Raw genomic sequence first — 20349 nt, 5'->3', positions numbered from 1 at the left:
TACGTAGGCCTAAATTAGGACTTTAAAAAATATCGCCGCAAATTATCGGCCAGAATTCTGTTATCGGACCGATAATAATATTTTCATTTTTTCATTTATCGGCTAATAATATATCGGCCGCCGATATATCGTGCATCCCTAGTGTTTTTAGGCAGTTGTAACGCAGAGAGAGAGTTCAGAATGTTAATGACAGGATTTGGGCCCAGAATGTGCCCCTGTCTATCTAACTGTGGTATATTACTGAAGACTGTCTATCTCTCTGTGTGTGTGTCTGTCTGTGTGTGTTTCTCTGTCTTTCTCTGTGTCTGTGTGTGTGTGCGAGCAGCCAGTGTTGCAGTGTCGGAGATGTCTCTACTGCTACCACCCCACCTGTCTTGGACCCACCTACCCTAAACCCCTCAAGTGCAACCTACCCTGGGTGAGTGTGCTCTTTCCCCTCTGGGATTATGGCCCTGGGTGAGTGTGCTCTTTCCCCTCTGGGATTATGGCCCTGGGTGAGTGTGCTCTTTCCCCTCTGGGATTATGGCCCTGGGTGAGTGTGCTCTTTCCCCTCTGGGATTATGGCCCTGGGTGAGTGTGCTCTTTCCCCTCTGGGATTATGGCCCTGGGTGAGTGTGCTCTTTCCCCTCTGGGATTATGGCCCTGGGTGAGTGTGCTCTTTCCCCTCTGGGATTATGGCCCTGGGTGAGTGTGCTCTTTCCCCTCTGGGATTATGGCCCTGGGTGAGTGTGCTCTTTCCCCTCTGGGATTATGGCCCTGGGTGAGTGTGCTCTTTCCCCTCTGGGATTATGGCTCGTAAAAGCTTCACACGCTTTCTTTCTTTTTTATTATTATTCAGCAAAACATGCAGTGCAGTCAGTCTGTGTGACACTAGAATTTTCACAGCCACAATGAACTCAAGCAGAACACGTATTTAGTTACGCAGCTTACAGCATTTTTTTGGAGGGCGGGGGTGAGGTCCCTGTTAAAAAGTAGTTTGTCGAGGGTCTTAGGGCTTGGCACAAATGGCAGAAGTCAGGCAGAAATGGCGTGAATATTGATATTTTATTTTTCCATCACCTAGAGTATGAGTCATCCAGTGCAAAATTATAGGAAAAAAAATAATGCGACGAAAATAAAAACAAAACAGAAACAAAAATACTTGATAAATGAAACAAAAAGGCTATGGCTATATTCAGCCAGAGATAACAGCACTAGATTCAAAAACACTAGGCTTAGTAAGGTTTTACACAATACCTTTAGCAACAGCAAGCAGTTCTGTCTCTTGAGGGATCCCTTCCAAATGACACACACACCTTTTTATGCATTGGCAAACCCCACACCTAATTGGTAACTACCATTAGTCTCTACACAGGCAGGGGTGTTTACTCATAATATCATAAATTTCACATCAAACACAGTTAAAAGAGTACCGGTACACAATAAGAACCCATAAGGCCTACTTAATAATATCAATGCATGGACACATGCCATTACATACAAAATACAGAGTCGACTAACAATAATAGATTTGGCAAGGACGCAAGTGCGTCGTTCGCGAACGCACCCTTCCATATAGTCATCCCGTATCGGGATCGCGCTTCCTAGAAGCCCCAGGAAATCACCGGCCATAGCGACGGTAAGAAGTTGCACTTTCCAAACATCAAATACACAAACACCGTACAACACACACCTATTTTCTCATTACAGAAAATTTACACAGGCTTTGCAGTTTCTAAATCAATGCTTATTTTATCGTAACAAAACTGAGTTTTGCCGCGAGTGAATGAAATAGAAATGAATGAAATGAGCGCAAATGCGTGGGAAGATGTTTGGTGTGATTCCACGTCATGTATGGATCCATCGGCCAAACACACACAAACTCAACCTAACGCAACACAGTCCATGGCAATGAATATTAATAGTTTGACCACATGTACATTATGAACACAAGTCCATTGTTTAAACGTACTACATGCTTTAAGTTTGGTGCGGCCATTATATGGTCGCGTGAGGACGCGCAGATAGCCGCGGCGTCACAAACCCCCCTACTCAAGCTTGACCCTCCTCGTAGAGGCGGGACAAGAAATCAGCAGTCACATTGTCCTTTCCAGCCTTGTACTGGACAGTGAACTTGTAAGGCTGTAACGACAGATACCACCGTGTAATCCGAGCATTATTGTCTCTCATGCGATGCATCCATTGCAATGCCCGGTGGTCAGTCTCTAATAAAAACTCTTTCCCCATCAAGTAGTACTTCAGAGTGTCCAGTGCCCACTTGATGGCCAAACACTCCTTCTCAACCGTGGAATACCTAGTCTCTCTAGGGAAGAGTTTACGGCTAATGTACTGGATCGGCCTGCACTCCTCCCCCTCCCCCTGCAACAAGACGGCTCCCAGCCCCAGTCCTGAAGCATCCGTCTGGACAGTGAAGGGTAGGTCAAAGTTGGGGCTCTGTAACACTGGACTGTGACACAGGCTGTTTTTGAGGTCCTGAAAAGCCTGTTCACACTCCTCCGTCCAAGCCACCTTATTGGCGCTTGACTTGCGGGTGAGGTTGGTCAGCACAGCGGCCCTGGTGGAGAAGTTGGGTATGAACCGCCGGTACCACCCCACCAGGCCTAGGAAGGAACGCACTCCCTTCTTGGTTGTGGGCGGCAGGCAGTTTCGCACAGCATCAACCTTGCTCACCTGCGGCTTAATGTCCCCACCTCCAAGAACGTACCCTAGGTAGCAAACCTCAGGTCTGGCCAGCTGACACTTGCTGGCATTGACCACCAGCCCAGCAGCCTTAATCCTTTGGAACACGTCGGCCAGGTGGCTCAAATGCTCCGCCCATGATGAGCTATGAACCACCACATCATCGATGTAGGCGGCGGCGTAGCTTTCAGCCCCCCTCAGCACCTGGTCCATCATGCGCTGAAAAGTTGCGGCAGCGCCATGTAATCCGAAAGGCATAGTGGTGAAGTGGAACAGCCCAGTCGGGGCCTTGAAGGCGGTCAGCGCCTGAGACTCCGGCGTGAGCGGCACCTGCCAGTATCCTTTGCACAAATCAAGTGTGCTAAGATACCGTGTTTTGCCGAGCCGTTCCACCAACTCGTCTACCCTCGGCATAGGGTAAGGGTCAAAGGCAGAGATGGCGTTGAGCTTGGAGAAATCCACGCAGAAGCGCAGCCCTCCGTCCTTCTTTGGGACGAGCACCACAGGGCTGCACCATTCGCTGCGTGATGGCACAATAACGCCCATCTCCAACATTGACTGAACTTCCTGCTTCAATGCAGGAATCAGCCTTGCCGGGACCCTCAGTGAAGTCTGGCGGATCGGCCCTGGAGATTTCAGCTTGATGCTGTGGTGAATCACCGTTGTCCGTCCGGGCTCCTCCCGGAATAGCCCCCCAGGAACGATCTGCAGGAGCTGCTCCTGCTGACGACTGGAAAGGTGTTCCACAGAGGGATGTGAGGCCTCGCCTCTGGCGGTGGGGAAATACTGCTCCTTCAGCTCATCCTCCTCATCCACTCTGCGGGCCCACATCAGGTCGCTGGTGGCCCCTGGTCTGGATATCCACTCCTTGAGCAGGTTAATGTGGAACACCTGCTTTGGCTTTCGCCGGTCGGGCATGGCAACCTCATAGGTCACCGGGCCCATCTTGCGCAGCACCTCAAAGGGACCTTGCCACTTGGCAAGCAGGCTACTTTCTGAAGAAGGGAGGAGTAGGAGCACCTTTTGGCCCGGGTTGAAGGCACGACTGCGGGCGGTCCTGTCGTACCAGGTCTTTTGGGTCGACTGGGCCTGCGCCAGGTTGTCGTGGGCCAGACTGCTCAGCTCCTCCAGCTTGTCCCTCATCTTGAGTACGTAGTCCACAATGTTGGTCGGTGGCTGAGGAACCTCTCCCATCCAGGCCTCTCGCAGGACATCCAGGGGACCCCTCACTTGACGTCCGTAGAGCAGCTCGAAGGGAGAGTAGCCGGTGGACGCCTGTGGGACTTCCCTGTAAGCAAAGAGGAGATAGGGAAGCCACTGGTCCCAGTTAGCTCCAGAGTCACTCACAAACTTCCGCAACATTGCCTTGAGAGTTTGGTTGAAGCGCTCAACCATTCCGTCAGTCTGTGGGTGGTAAGGCGTAGTTCTTAAGCCCCGGATCCCTAACAGGGAGTACACTTGCTTCATAAACCTAGAGTTAAAGTTTGTACCCTGATCTGTTATGATCTCTCTAGGGATCCCCACCCGTGAAAATAGCTGTATTAGGCTATTCGCTACCTGCCTAGACTTAGTGTTTCTCAAGGGGAAAGCCTCAGGATAGCGAGTAGCGTAGTCACATATTACCAAGATGTACCGGTGGCCAGCCCTACTCTTCTCAAGGGGGCCTACAACATCCATAGCAATCCTAGTAAAGGGAACGTCAATGATGGGGAGGTTAACTAGGGGTGCCTTCATGCATCTTTTGGAACGGGAGGTGCGCTGGCAGGTTGGGCAGGATTTACAGAAGGCTACCACTTCCTGGTACACCCCAGGCCAATAGAAACGGGTAGCAATCCTGTCTAGGGTTTTCTGCTGCCCCAAGTGGCCTGACCAGGGGACGCTGTGAGCTAGGTTCAGTACTTTAGCACGCAGGGGCTTAGGGACTACTAGTTGCTCTCCCTCAGCACTCATACGCACTAATCTTCCCTCTCTCAACACAAAACATTCTTTCCCACATAATGCAGCCCTAGAAACCTCCTCCTCACTCTTCACCTTGCTGAAACAGGAACTTAATGTAGAGTCATCTTTCTGAACTTGTCCAAAGTCAGTAATATCTACCTCACTAACATCTAGTGGTGGTAGGGGTAGCTGCTCTGGTACTGGAGTTCCTAAAACTTTGTCCCTCCTCTTAACAGACTTGGGCTTCTTATCTTTTCCCCCTGCAGAAGCTACCGGAAAGGGTAACTCCTGCCACCTGTCTGCATCACTGGGGTTATCCTTAGCTTGAGCTCTAGTTAACACATAGCTCTTCACCTGGGGTGAGTGCTGTTGTAATAACTCAGCTAATACAGGTACGTCCTGACCTAACACAACTGGGTAGGGACAGTTATCCATTATGCCAACATTTAGTAAGTAGGTCTGTCCTTCGATATCCACCTGTACGTCAGCTGTCCGGTGTTCGCTCTCGTCACCATGTATGCAACGCACTTTGACACTACCCCCTCCCATTAACCCCTCTGGACCCAGACATGCTCCTTGGATAAATGTCTGGCTACTGCCTGAATCTATTAGGGCTTTCCACACTTTCCCTCGGATTCTGACGGGCACTAAAGCATCCATGGAGCTAGGGGTAATCTTGTCTGAACCGTTACATGGGGTGTAGCATAATCTGCCCTCGCTAGTGGGCGCTAAAGGGCACTCCGGTTTAATATGGCCAGGCTGTCCACAGTTATGGCAGATTATCTTGGGTTTAGGCTTACTGGGCTGATTGGGCTTGCTATTGGGGCTACTAGATCTCCTGAACTCGCGACCACCACCCACAGACTTACCAGAGGGCTTTCTGTCAAAGTCCCGCTGGGCGCCTTGGGTGCGACGGTTGGTTGAGTCCTGGTTCCCAGACTGGTAGCCTTTCCGATGACGGCGGGCAGCAATGAAGGCCTCCGCCAGGTCAGCAGCTTGCTTGGAGGACTGTGGGTTATGTTCCTTAACCCACACCCTTAGATCTGGATTCAGCATACGGAGAAACTGCTCCAGAACGATGTCATCTCCGATCTGTTCTTTAGTTTTCTCCATGGGGCAAATCCACTTTTGGTAGAGGTCGGTGAGTCTTGATTGAAGCTCTCTCGCCGTTTCACCCGCCGGGAAATCCATGGAGCGAAATCTGTGGCGGTAGGTCTCTGGGTCAATCTCATATTTAGTCAAGATGGCTTGCTTTACCTTGGCATAGTCTCTGGTATCAAGTATGTCCATTGCCACATAGGCTGCGCGGGCCTTCCCTGTCAGCAGGGGGACAAGATACAAAGCCCAACTTTCCCTTGGCCACTGGTTTGCGAACGCAATCCTTTCAAACGTGGTCAAGTAGTGCTCGATGTCCTCATCTTCAGAGTATGGGGTCATCTTGGGTGCGCTCCATCTGAACGGCGGTGTTGGGAGGAACAGCCTTGCGGTATCCGACAGAGGGCTGGATATGTCCGTTCTGGGCATCTCAGACATGGCACTGTCGGGACGTATGGCCGTGTCTGGTCTGGACATGTTGCTGGCGGGACGTGATGTCGTCTGCGGTGAGCCTGGACGCGGGTTTGGTGATGGAGCAACGGGTGCACTACGTGCATCTTCCTCTTCCTCCGGGGACCGGTTCAGGCTTTCAGTGCTCACCAGGGTCTGAAGTTGCTGGAACTGGTGCTGAAGTGACCGCCATCTTTGGTTTTGCAGCTGCGTCTCCCGCTCCTGACACTCGTCCCTGGCTTGCTGGGCCTGGATGAAGGACGATACTGCAGCCTCGAGCCTATAGATGCGGTCCTCCGGTGGCGCTGACTGTGGCCTGGGCTGGGTTCCGCCAACTGGGACTGAAGAGGGTGCTGAAGAGGGCACCGACGGGGCCTTTGACGTTGCATTGCCGCTGGGTGCTCTCTGCGCCGTGGTGGTGCCTTGTCGTGTCCGTACTGACATTGTTAGCCTTGAGTGCCGACCCTTGCGGACCACTGGGATCCCGTTCACTGCCACCAAATGTTAAAAAGTAGTTTGTCGAGGGTCTTAGGGCTTGGCACAAATGGCAGAAGTCAGGCAGAAATGGCGTGAATATTGATATTTTATTTTTCCATCACCTAGAGTATGAGTCATCCAGTGCAAAATTATAGGAAAAAAAATAATGCGACGAAAATAAAAACAAAACAGAAACAAAAATACTTGATAAATGAAACAAAAAGGCTATGGCTATATTCAGCCAGAGATAACAGCACTAGATTCAAAAACACTAGGCTTAGTAAGGTTTTACACAATACCTTTAGCAACAGCAAGCAGTTCTGTCTCTTGAGGGATCGATCCCTTCCAAATGACACACACACCTTTTTATGCATTGGCAAACCCCACACCTAATTGGTAACTACCATTAGTCTCTACACAGGCAGGGGTGTTTACTCATAATATCATAAATTTCACATCAAACACAGTTAAAAGAGTACCGGTACACAATAAGAACCCATAAGGCCTACTTAATAATATCAATGCATGGACACATGCCATTACATACAAAATACAGAGTCGACTAACAATAATAGATTTGGCAAGGACGCAAGTGCGTCGTTCGCGAACGCACCCTTCCATATAGTCATCCCGTATCGGGATCGCGCTTCCTAGAAGCCCCAGGAAATCACCGGCCATAGCGACGGTAAGAAGTTGCACTTTCCAAACATCAAATACACAAACACCGTACAACACACACCTATTTTCTCATTACAGAAAATTTACACAGGCTTTGCAGTTTCTAAATCAATGCTTATTTTATCGTAACAAAACTGAGTTTTGCCGCGAGTGAATGAAATAGAAATGAATGAAATGAGCGCAAATGCGTGGGAAGATGTTTGGTGTGATTCCACGTCATGTATGGATCCATCGGCCAAACACACACAAACTCAACCTAACGCAACACAGTCCATGGCAATGAATATTAATAGTTTGACCACATGTACATTATGAACACAAGTCCATTGTTTAAACGTACTACATGCTTTAAGTTTGGTGCGGCCATTATATGGTCGCGTGAGGACGCGCAGATAGCCGCGGCGTCACAGTCCCTGTCTCTCAAACGCGGCGGCTGGTCTTTTGTTGCAGGTTTGCATGAAATGCATTCGCTGCAGGAGTTGTGGCATGACCCCGGGGAAGACGTGGGACATGGCCTGGAACCACGAGCAAGACCTGTGCCCTGACTGCAGTGTCCTTCATAAGCTGGGTAAAAAGCTTTATACACACACACACACACACACATGGACACAGACCTTTACAGAAAGCCCACTGTCGAAAATAAACCCATAGAGAATGTTACATTTTTACTCTTCAAAACCACGACACCACATCAAAGTGTTCTTTCAGTCAGCTTTTAAGGCACAGTAGACCAGATGGAAAGTAGATGAGTATTGCAAACATTAGAATTAAACAAGTGACGTGAAACAAGTCAATCCTGGAAGTATTTTAGCTTTTGTAGGATATTTAACGGTCATTCACAACAAGAACGATAATTATAACAATAGCGGCAAAAAAAACATCTCTCTGGCTAATGACTACGTGTAATTACGTCCACACATAAACTATAACGATAATGCTAATGTCGTTATAGTTACAGTTATCTTCTTTCTGGGTGTGAACGGCCCTTAATGCTATAATAATAACAATAATAATACATTTTATTTATAACGCACTTTACATCAACTCAATGGCCTCAAAGTGCTAATACATTTATCTTCATAGTTGTCTTTCCTGGTGTGAACGGCCCTTAATGCCGGTCCTGATGTGGTCATCCTTGGCCCCCTGTCCCGTGTCTCCTCCAGGTAACGTCTGCCCAGTGTGCCAGTGCTGCTACGAAGAGGCCGGCTGCAGGAAGCGCATGATGAAATGTGCCCGCTGCACCCGCTGGGTGCACAGCAAGTGTGAGAAGATCTCGGGTGAGTGGCCCTGGCACAACCTCTCTGCCTCGGTTTTTTTGCATGCTAGGATATACCACAGCGTGTGTGCCATGAAGCAAAGCTTTAATAATTACCCACTTGTGTTGAATCAGTTCTCCTCTGCTGTGCTCAAGAATCACCCATTTAAATGTCTCCTTTTTTTTTTTTTCCACCCACCATCCTACCTTACAATCTGTATGTCGATTATCTTTCTGTCTGTCTGTTTGTCTCTCTTCTTTCTTTGTTTCCTTCTTTTTGTTTCTGTTTGTTTGTTTGTTTGTTTGTTTGTTTGTTTGTTTGTTTGTTTGTTTGTTTGTTTGTTTGTTTCTTGATTGATTGATTGATTGATTGATTGATTGATTGATTTCCCTCAGATGAGGAGTGTGAGCGGATGAAGAGGCGTCCTGTGGGCGGGTTCATCTGCACGCCGTGTGGTCTGGGCAGCTGGAGGGAGGAGCTTCAGGAGGAACTACGGTCCGGCCTGCAGACAGTTCTTTCCGCTCTGCTCGACTCCCCGCACACAGAGGATGTCCTCACCTGTGAACAGGTACACACACACACACACACACACACACACACACACACACACACACACACACACCAACGCAAGAGCCAGAGGATCATGGTTTTTATTATTTATTTATTTATTTACCCACGTTGAAGAGACACTGTTGTGTTAAACAGGAACTCTGTTGACAAAGCTGGGCTCAATAGAGTAAATAATGTCATTTACACTTACTCTTACTCTTACTCTCTCACACACACACACACACACACACACACACACACACACACACACACACACACACACACACACACACACACACACACACACAGCTCCCATTCAGTGTCTCATCACTGCAGAATATAAACTCTGTTTAACTCGGTGTGTGTGTGTTTCGTCTGCAGTGTGAAGCCTCCCCAGAGGATGCTTGTGTGAAGAGTCCCGCAGCTGTGTGTGATCTGCGTGCCGTCAGCAGGAAGCTGGAACAGGGCGGCTACAGTACCGTGGTAAGGCCACCAGGCCCTTTACACACTTTCAGATCATCACATGCAGACGATTCCATCTCACTCTCGTGCTCTCTCTCTTTCTCGCTCTATTTTATATACACACTCTCTCTTTTTGTTTCTTTCTATCTCTCTCTCTCTCTCTCTCTCTTCCTCTGATCCACAAACACACACACACACACTCACACTCTCTTGGTTCCACTCACAGACTTAAACTATACTAATTCACTGTATCAGTATAATCTAATCTCACATATAATCAAAGTGTCCTTACATATTTTACCTCCTCTCACCCGTCTGTTGTCGTCTCGTGTCCCAGAGAGCTTTCAGTGAGGATGTTGCCACAGTGATGAGGAGGAAGCTGAAGGGCGAGGATGAGCATCTTCCCAATGAGCTCAAGTCCCTGTACATGCAGGTAAGACCTGAGGATGGCAACCTGCGTTCAGAGCATCCACTCATTCACTACGTATTGTGCTATATAAGGGATCATGTATTGTCCGCTGGTTATTATGAAAATAAGTACTGTAATTTCCCAACTATTAGCCGAAGTTTATACATTGATTTTGCAAGATTTCTTCAGCTATGAGGTTAATACACAGGGGCAGTCAATATGGTATTCATGTTTTTTTTTTTTTTTTTACTTGCAAAAGCACTGTCCTGGAGTTTATACACAATGTGGCTAATACACAGGAAATTACTGTAATACGTCCTAGGGACTTCTTTTACGATGATGACCGGTTGACAATACATTATCCTGCTTATTATACGGCTACTTGCCAAAACAAGTAAAGCAACTTCATACAATGTGTCTTTTAAAAAAAAAAGGTTTGCCACGCAAGTAGAACGTGAAAGTTTTAGATGTTGCATAGCAACATATTGCTCACTTTCACTGACAATGAAATTCCATTTCGATAATTGAACAGACTGCTAGCAGAATGATATGAAAGACGTAAATCAGAAGCACAAAACCTGTTGTGCCTCCGAATGTTGGGAAGGCCCATTTATGTTAATAGAACTTTCTGCAGCAATCTGAAGAGCCGTTTAATAAGTAAGGGATAATGGACGACACAGCGTTCGCTTATCACAAAAATAATGCACATTCGATGTGGTAATGCAACCACGGCTTGCAGCAATTGTTATTGTTCACTATGTAGTGAGCCATGTAGACACAAGTGAATATTCTGAACACAGTTCAGGACTCAGGTTACTAATGTGCAACAAATCGTCCTCTTTGTATTTAGCTTCACTAAATTATGTTGATGTAGTTAAACAAAGTGCTTGCACAGGTCTGGAAAAGTGTGGATTTGGAATTAGACTTTTTTTGACCTGGATATGTATATATATATATGCAATTGCCTTAAAAATGTCTAGCGTCATGCACAGTCATTTTCTTTGCAAGCTTCACTCACTCCACTGGGAGGCAACACTCTGTTTGCACTAGGTTACTTATCTTACCTCCGCAGCAGATCGATCTACTTCAGCTGTAAGTTTTAACACGCGTTCTGTGGACTTGATTTGTTGATTTAATTTTGTTCAGCTGACGCTGCCATCTGACTAATTCCACCTATGAGCCTATCAGTAACGAAGTTCGATCTTGTCATAGACATAGTAACCGACAACATTTGTTTTAATGTGACCTAGGCCTAGTATCTAATGTTATGCGGGGATTGCAAGAAAACGAGTTTGCAACAATCCCTTAGGAAAACTCAGAAGCAAAGACGGCACTGTCCATCAACAAAAACAGCATGAAGTTGAAACGTAATTTAAAGTCCCAGACATTTAAAGGGACAGAGATCACTAAAGACATAGGCCTGCACCACAACTGAGTGATGTACGTCGGTCGTGTTACTCTCTTTTTTCACCACACATGTGTTTGCGTCCCTGATCAAAGGTCAAAGCCCAAATACACATGTATAATACTACAAAAAGTGGAGGTGTTATAACAATTCAACATTAAACATTAGATTTGTGTGACATTGTGTTTGTTTTGTAGTTGATGAAGGAGGCCTTCAGTTGGCTTAATGGAGGACATATGAAGACATGGGAACCACTTTCTCAGGAATTCCCCAGGTACCCAACAGTTCACATAACACTACAGTCATAACTTTTCTCCCAAACCAGTCAGTTTGATTAGAATTAAGCAGTTCAAGAGTTTTGTACCCATCATGATTATGAATCTAATCACTATTAAATTAAACATTAAAACATAAATATGATCATTTAAAACATAAACAGTGTTTCCCACAGAATTTTATTCCATTTGTGGTGGTTGGTTTGCAGAATTAACTGAATCTAATCACTATTAAATTAAACATTAAAACATAAATCTGATCATTTAAAACATAAACAGTGTTTCCCACAGAATTGAATTCCATTTGTGGTGGTTGGTTTGCAGAATTAACTTGAATACAACAGTTTTTAACAAATTAGCACAGCGTGGTTATGATGCTAACCAGATTTAAGCAAAATTTAGTGCAACCTGGAAAATCATTGTGTGATGGTCAATGTTGATATTGTGGTGGGCCGCCACAAATAAGTAAATGTATGGGAAACACTGATAAAAATCTGGTCATTTTGAGCTAAATAATTTTGCGCTGTACACTATCTCCTTTTTTTTTGTTCCTTTCTGATCCTCATTGGTTTTCTTTTCTTCTATAGTGGTATGCTCCCAGATGCGGTGCTTCCGCCCTCTGATGAGCATAGCTATGCCCAGTGGCTTGAGAGAGACAACTTTCCTGCACAAGGTAGGGCGAATTATTAATTGATTGTAAAATCTCAGTCATGGAATGCCTTTATCAGTGAGTTCAAATGATCGAACTCACAGTCTGTCTCACTCCTAACTCCTAATACTAAACAATCACTGTTTCCTCTCAGGAACTAAAGGGATCCTGAGTCCTGGCCAAATTAAGAGGCTGTTTCAAGATAGCCGACAGTGCTCCCTTTGCCAGCAGCATGGAGATGCCATGCCCAATGTGAGTGCTAAGGCAGTTACTTTTACAGACTTTGAAGTCCCTCTGTCACTCTGTTGTTGGGTTGGGTTTTTATTATTATTATTATTTTTAATGTAAACAACCCAACTGCAGTTTGATAGAAATGACCTGACCAGGGATTGACAATAAAAACAACAGCAATGATTTTTGCACATTTGTGAAGGTCGACTTCATGTATACATACATACTCTTTCGCTGCAATCATAGATTTCATGAAGTTCACAGTCCTTTTCGTCTTTGAAAGTTTGGGCATACCTCTTCGAGACCCACACCTCTCCATCCTATATGTGTTTTTCTCATCCTTTCTCTCTCTCTCCCTCCCTCTCTCTCTCTTTCTCTCTCTCTGTCTCTCTCTTTCTTTCTTTCTCTCTCTCTCTCTCTCTCTCTCCTTTTTCTCTTTCTCCCCTCCAGGAGGCTGGCAGGTTGTTGTATCTGGGTCAGAATGACTGGGCTCACGTTAACTGCTGCATCTGGTCTGCTGAGGTGCAAGAGGACAAGGGGGCCCTGCTGCATGTCCACAGCGCTGTGGCCAGGGGGCGATTAATGGTGAGAACACGCCACAGCCTGCAGACGTGCCGCAGTTGTGCTTAAACACACCAACATTTTGGGGAAATTAGTTTATTAAGTAATTTGCCATTTACTCTTAAATTAGAGGATCCATACCCTTCTCTTCTTTCTGTGTGTCAATGACTCATTCTGACACAGTCAGGCTAGCTTAGCGTGATTCACTAGAAGAGGGTTACACCAGTCAGCCTATAGCCAAAAGGGAGTGTGTTAACCACCTTGCCTCTTTTTTTAACCTACAGTAAGGATTTGTTTAAAACTAGCAAGCTACAGACGTCTACAGAACAGTCTGAAGCCAGGTTTCCCACCTCTTCTCTCCCTATCCCCAATTTCTCCCTTTCTATGTGTTCCTCATTGATCTGTTACTATTCACCTTATTCGCCCAGCGGCCATTGTATAACCCAAAACGAGGCTGCAGGGTACACAAACTACAGGATTGTTGTGTTCTCTGCTTTCACCAGTAGGTGGCGAAAATGCATTAATGGTATAGTCAGTGTAGCCTGTATCCTAGTTTTGGTTTACACAATATCCCTGACAAGGCGAATGCTACTACTGCTCATCTCTCCAACCCCCTCTGTCCCTAGCGCTGTGACCGGTGTGGCCTGTCGGGGGCGACTGTGGGCTGCTGCCTCAGCTCCTGCCAGAGTAACTTCCACTTTATGTGCGCCCGGATCCGCAACTGCGTCTTTCAGGAGGACCAAAATGTCTATTGCCACAAGCACTGTGACCTCATCAATGGCAAGGTGTGTGTGTGGACTCTAGATGGCCAGTTTGGTGCCTTGCATAGCAGCCTCCACTGTGTGTGTGTGTGTGTGTGTGTGTGTGTGTGTGTGTGTGTGTGTGTGTGTGTGTGTGCGCGCGCATGAGTGATTGTGAGACATGAACTTCTAAAATGGTTTGAGTGCTCAGAGGAGTGGAAAAGAACTATATACATACATTCCTTTTACCATTGTTGCGTTTTTTTTTACAAACGCTTCAAAATGTAGAAATACAACATAAGAATTGACTTGTTTTCTATTTAGACATGTCTATTTTTTGTTCCTGCTAGGAGGTGACTGGTAGTGGTTTTGAAGTTTTGCGGCGCATATATGTGGATTTTGAAGGATTCAGTCTCCGCCGGAAGTTCCTCACAGGCCTGGAGCCAGACGTCATTAACATGATGATTGGTAAGTCAGGAGCTGAAGTAATTTCTTTTCAAATATACATACATCTACCTTTATGATTATTTCAGATATATACAGGAGAGATGTTACATTTCTAGGGCTATGGTTAGGGGTTTTCCACAGCGCCCAATCAACAACCAAGCCTATTTACAGTTAAAAACAAAATCACTAACGGAAACCTTTGTGGACATTTCACTGGGGATATCAAGTGATATCAAATGCAGTGTAAAGTAATTAAACTCTGTAGAAAATCACAAACTCAAAAGAGAGTATTGCAGTGAGTTCTCATCTGTCCTTTCTTGCCATCAGACTTTATGTGTGGAGTTCAAGTTTTCATTCTTTTTTACTCTTGTTTCAGGCTCTCTCCAGATCCATCATTTGGGGGTGTTGACAGAGCTGTCTGCAAACTCAGGAAAGCTGTTCCCCGTGGGTTACCAGTGAGTAGCACTCCTGCTAGTTTCTTTGAAATGCCTAGAGACACACACACACACACACTACACACATGCGTTACCAGTGAGTAGATGAGATGTCTTTACCCTGCTGCTCACCGTCTGTTGCCATGCTGAGTTATCGGATGAAGGATAACAGCAATAGTGGTTGGATGAATGATAACTCTAGTAGCGGTTGAATGAATTATAGTTTAATATGATGAAATTGGAGTAGCATATAATTGTATCATAATATAATATAATCACATTTTGAAACGGTTAGAGATGGCATTCAAGAAGAGTTGTAATGGACACTTACACTTTGATGTTTTGTTTTTGTTTGTTTTTTGAATTTAGGCTAAATGACTAATTGAACAGGTTTTTTTATATATATATATATTGTCTATCGTATTGTTGTATGTCACTTTGGACGAATGTGTCTGCCATAACCATAGCCATAACCATATCTATAACCATATCCATAACCATAGCCATATCCATATCCATAGCTATATCCATATCCATAGCTATAACCATATCCATAGCTATAACCATAGCCATAACCATATCCATGGCTATAACCATAACGTTGCTCTATACGTGTGTACAGGTGTTCCCGCTGGTACTGGAGCACAGTGAACCCTTATGTCCGCTGCAAGTACACCTGTCAGGTGAGGGAGGCTCAGCCCAGCCCGCCAAAGCAAGTGTTCCGAGATGGCCACTGCCAGGGCAGCAACCAGACCATTGCCCACAGTCCAACACCAGTCCAGGGTAAGCAACCAGACCATTGCCCACAGTCCAACACCAGTCCAGGGTATGCCTGGTTAAGCATGCAGCCTTCAGGGTTTCCACCACGGGTCATGGAATTTTATCATATGTCATGTAATATCAGGGAATTTTGTTGTAGCAGTTTCAAATATTCTTAATCCAAATATATTTCCACGTAGAATTGGTGTGTATCTGGTTATTAGCTTCCTCTGCTTGTTTGAGTAGTGATGGTTAGCCCAACTTTGTTTATTCAATGTCCATTTATTCATCTTCTGCTCTGAAATCTCATCTCATTATAGGTCATGGAAATTCAGGTTTTTGTCATGGAATTTTACATTTGACTTTGAGTGGGAACCGTGTGTATGTGACGAGCTTAACCCATATATGAGAAAATGGCCTGTAAAGTTAGGAATACCAGTGATGGAAAAATCTAGTACTGCTTGTGTCAAGCGTTTTTGTCTATGTGGTGTTTGTCTCTGTAGCCATGGAGACCAAAGCTGCGGCTACATCACAGCCTGTGGAGATTCCCATTGGTACCCAGTCACCGAAAGCCAAACCGGATGCTGGATCCAAATCAGGTTACTCACACCTTAGAAGGCCAGTAGGAGGACTATGTAGACCGCTACCTTCCCCAGGTGAGCTCTCCTGTTGATGGTAACATCCACGAGCGATGCGGTATGATGTAAAATGAGCGATGATGCAGGATGTGGTGATTGCTAGTAATTAACGGTACCTCCACTTTGTTTCTGACAACAATCCAGTGCTTCAAAGGAAATGACCAGTCATGCAGTAGAATAAAAGGGATCACCTAAGCACACAGATTTTTGGACTGCTTAGTGCAATGTGAACAAGGTGCACATTGTTTTACATTAACAAGGTTTCTGTTCACATTTTCTAAACTAAGCAATTCAAACATCTGTGTGCTCCAGTCATCCCCCCCAGTTCTGCTTGTGGTGATTGCTGTCGTGGGCGTGCTAGAGCAGAGGTAGTGCAGCCCCCTTGCTACTTGCCACTGTGTCCCTTTTGATAAGAAAGTGTATGCGAAGTATCAGGCGCTTGCACCTTTACCTTTGTAATTCTGTGGTCTAAAGTTGTTATGATCGTTCTGTGCCAGAAGTGCTCACCTGTTGCTGCGTGCTGTGCTCCAGGTAACGCCAGCTCCAAGTCCCATCACATCCTGACCATCAGCGATCTTGACGAAACCCGCCGACCTCGTCGCCTCAGCACGACCGTGCGGGGGCGCAACGCCTCACCCCCTCGAGCCGAAAGCAACCCACTTCTCCCCAGGTCGCTTCCCTTCAGCTCCCCAAACCGATCCTCCCCCTCCTCCCCGACATCTCCACTTGCCACCTCCGGACATTTGCCTCTTCACGCCGCTGTCGGCAACCTCCCCGCAACACTCCGCCACTCGCCAAGAGTTCCGCAGCCATTCCGTGTCAGCCAGCCCGAGTCAGCGGAGGTTCCGCAAGACTTCCTGGCTTCATCCGAGCCCGAGGATGCCGCCGAGATGCCCATCTACGGCCTGGACACAGAGGAGAATACTGATGAGCAGGCCATCCTCTTAGTCGCAGACGAGCTGTCTGCCGACCCAAACAACGGCGACGAGGATACAGTGATTTTAGTCACGGACCAGGGGGTGCCGTATGGACACTTCGATGTGGATGCAGACGAGGCGGTAGCCTCGGTGTTGAACGCCAAGCTGGAGTTCAACGAGTCCCTGCTGCACGAGGACATGGTGCTTCAGTACAGAGCTCACACAGGTGAGGATGAGGAAGACGAGATGAGAGAAGGGGAGGAAGAAGAAGGAGGAGGAGGAGGAAGAGATGAGATGGAGGTTGCCCAGACTGAAGAGTACTCTCTAGATGCATGTACGTCAACCGGCTCCAAAGAACCCTCTCCTCCCAACTCTGCAGTGGAAGTGCTGGGGAACGACTCCTCGGATGACGATGGTGGCGACAACAACATGGACCACTATTTGAATTTCTCGAGGACCGTGGTTTTGCACGATGCGTCCAAGGACGCGGCACAAGCAGGCCTGTCCTGCCTTCCTACCTCAGGGACCATCTCGCAGCTGGATGGAGCTGACAACGAATCGGAGAGCGACGCAGGGGAAGTGACGGGAGAAGACGATTCTCAGGAAATGGGAATGCCATCGTCTCAGGAATCAGAGCCATCGTCAGGAACAAGTTCCAGTGAAGGACAAGCTAGTACTGTAACAACATTAAAAATTTGTTCTAAAACTTCTGCTGCAGCATCAGTTGCATCGTCAAAACCTGTAATCCTTGTAGGTACTCAAAACAGTGTCTTGCTGGACCACAAGACTGGCAAGTTTGTATCTGCAGATGTTGGCTCGACAATAGATTTGACAAAAGATTCCCAAGATGGTGACTCTTCAACAGACTCTGTAAGTATGGACGAAGTGATGCCACAGCCAGATGTACGACAGCTGCCCGTTAAAACCCGACCTTTTAGCAACCCAAGGGTGCGGCTCATTGAAACGTCATCTGCACCAACCCACATAACTGTGAACCCACCAGTTGCTTCCTCTCGACAACCTCGGAAGAAAGTAGGTAACATCCCCGCACCTGTGGGTAGGCCTCGTAAGATCATCCCATCTACCTCCTCGCCAGCGTTCCGTGCTGTACCCCTAAAAGATCCCGTAACTGCGGCTCCTATTGTAATCAATGGTTTTGGGTCACCATCACAACTGAATGAAACCCCTAAAGGAAAACCGATTGCCATTCGCCTGACTACCCCAAAGCCGATACAACCACAGGGAGGTGTAGCGACGGGCACATCCAAGCCCCCTCAGATTCTTCTGGTCAATCGCTTCGGTCAGATCCTTGTGAAAGACCCTCAGAGCAACACCTTCCAGAGCCCCAGTGCAGCATCATCGCCTTCGCTAAGCAACATCAGCCAGATCGCCAAGATCATCCACAGTCGGAACGTCCTGCCACGTCCAGTTCCAAAGATTCTGGTGGCCCCCGTTTCTTCGCAGTGCACTGTGGTGCCTCAAAGTGTGGGAGTCACAACACACATCATCTCTTACACCAGCAGTTCTGGCTCAGCAACCCCCACTAACGTCTGGGTGCGGAAGTTGAACATGCCCGAAGGAGCGGTGCTAGCCCAGCAGGTCACTCAAAGCCAGAGCGGCAAACCCTCCAACGTCCGAATTAAGAATGTCACCATTCCCCCCAAAGGTCAGAGCCAGGGAGAAATGGCTCAGGCTATTATCGACAAAGCCATGGCCAGCCACCGCGACGTACTACGATCTCCCAACCTGAGCCCGTCCCAGTTCACGGTACACCCTTTCCTGAACAAACTGGAGTCTCCTCAGCCGATAGCAACTCTCCCGTCGGAACTGAAGAGAACCAGGCCAGCTATTCTGGCCCGATCGGCGCCCCAGGTGCGGGTTAAGAGGGTATCCTCTGTGTCTGAACGTGTCGGAGTAAAGAAATGTCGGGCAGACTTCTTGCCACCGGCGCCCCCTACGGACAAGGAGGATCCTAATGGCAGCACAGCAGCCTCCAGGTCAGAAACCTCTCTGGTCATTATTATTATGTTCTACCTTTGCACTGTGTAAAGCAAAGATCTTCACTTCTGTCATCTGCGCCTGTGCCATAGTGTGACTGACTCATACAGCAACTTGAGCTAACCTTAGCATGCCATGTGCATGAAGCAATGCCATGTGCCAGACACAAACCATTACACCCCTAATCATTATATTTTTTATGTGCAGTGTACTACGTAAACTTTTCTCTCATTCTGACAGTATAATTCTATTTTTCATCACACAGAGCTAGTGGCGTTCGTATGAAAACTCCATCATCAAAGGATATCTTGGCCCTTGATCAGCTAAAACCTGACTGTCCTGAACAGCCAAAACCTGACGTCCCCAAACCAGTTGTTTCCAAAAGGTAAAATATCTAAATAGAGAATCAAAGTGTGACGTCCGTAGAAACCAAATTTCTGTTCTACACAAACCAAATAAAAAACGTGAAATACTAGGCCAGACCAAAGTTATCTATCTTTTTTTGCGTATTGATAAGCAGTTTGCTTTTCCGATAATTGAAGCAGTTATTGAGAATAGATCGTCTTTAACAACTAACATTGTGTAAACCACTGTCAACATGGTGCCGTGCTTAGCTCTTGAATGCAATCATGTTTTGATCTGTAGTGATTCTCTTGAATTTGATTTATTCTCATTTTCAAAGAAACAACACAGTGAAGCAATAGAAAAACGTCATCTAGGTTTGGTTGTTTAGAACCGAAAATTTGGTTGCCCAGACAACGTGACGTCCTTTGGTACTGTATTATATCTATAAATAAGGAACATGCCAACTTTTGACACTGTGAGCCTAGCTTATGATTCACTGGAAGTGGGTTAGACCAGTTAGCCTATACCTCCCTTTTCGCTATAGGCTATCTATAGGCTAACTCAGTGTTTTTCAACCTTTTTTGTGCCACGGCACACTTTTGACACTTAAAATGTCCCACGGCACACTAACATCCTGTGTGAAGAAAAAATAAACGTACAATAGCCTAAAACTTCAAATAATGCACAGATAGCCTTATTATGGCTTCTATGCAAGACCTGCTCAATAAAACAAGCGCCCTCTGTTTCATTTGTAGGTGACTATATCTAATTTAATTGTTGTTATGAACTGGATATGTGATTCTGTGAATACTGGATATGGGGCCCCCGTTGTACAATGCCTGCATACCACAAATAGTGCAATCATACAATCAATGAGAGCATGTGGTTATAAATTCTTTGATGCAACAGTTGCTTTTCTGGACCAGTGAGTGACATTTGGGTCATTTTCTGCGGCAC

The 20349-nt window shown here is 46.4% G+C and overlaps 1 protein-coding gene across 4 annotated transcripts in view; it reads left to right on the top strand.

The window, feature by feature from the left end:
• The window catches only part of kmt2ba (lysine (K)-specific methyltransferase 2Ba), a 53392-nt gene that overhangs the window by 26568 nt on the left and 6475 nt on the right, over nucleotides 1-20349 (top strand). For all 4 annotated transcript variants that reach the window (XM_076301365.1, XM_076301366.1, XM_076301364.1 and 1 more), the window contains exons 14-30: nucleotides 326-418; nucleotides 7768-7885; nucleotides 8481-8594; nucleotides 8969-9141; nucleotides 9504-9605; nucleotides 9922-10017; nucleotides 11596-11672; nucleotides 12261-12346; nucleotides 12477-12574; nucleotides 13004-13138; nucleotides 13741-13899; nucleotides 14205-14322; nucleotides 14678-14756; nucleotides 15358-15518; nucleotides 15998-16150; nucleotides 16664-19046; nucleotides 19313-19432. In XM_076301365.1, coding sequence (XP_076157480.1) covers nucleotides 326-418; nucleotides 7768-7885; nucleotides 8481-8594; nucleotides 8969-9141; nucleotides 9504-9605; nucleotides 9922-10017; nucleotides 11596-11672; nucleotides 12261-12346; nucleotides 12477-12574; nucleotides 13004-13138; nucleotides 13741-13899; nucleotides 14205-14322; nucleotides 14678-14756; nucleotides 15358-15518; nucleotides 15998-16150; nucleotides 16664-19046; nucleotides 19313-19432 — 4265 coding nt within the window. The remainder of the gene's footprint in view (nucleotides 1-325; nucleotides 419-7767; nucleotides 7886-8480; nucleotides 8595-8968; nucleotides 9142-9503; nucleotides 9606-9921; nucleotides 10018-11595; nucleotides 11673-12260; nucleotides 12347-12476; nucleotides 12575-13003; nucleotides 13139-13740; nucleotides 13900-14204; nucleotides 14323-14677; nucleotides 14757-15357; nucleotides 15519-15997; nucleotides 16151-16663; nucleotides 19047-19312; nucleotides 19433-20349) is intronic.

Source organism: Alosa pseudoharengus, unplaced genomic scaffold, assembly GCF_046254945.1.
Source record: "Alosa pseudoharengus isolate Yale_2024_CS ecotype anadromous, Long Island Sound unplaced genomic scaffold, YU_APseudo_1.1 YU_APseudo_1.1_scf_23, whole genome shotgun sequence".
Classification (NCBI taxonomy): Eukaryota; Metazoa; Chordata; class Actinopteri; order Clupeiformes; family Clupeidae; genus Alosa; species Alosa pseudoharengus.
The sequence above is the reverse complement of the archived record's forward strand: the minus strand, read 5'-3'. Positions and strand labels throughout refer to the sequence as shown.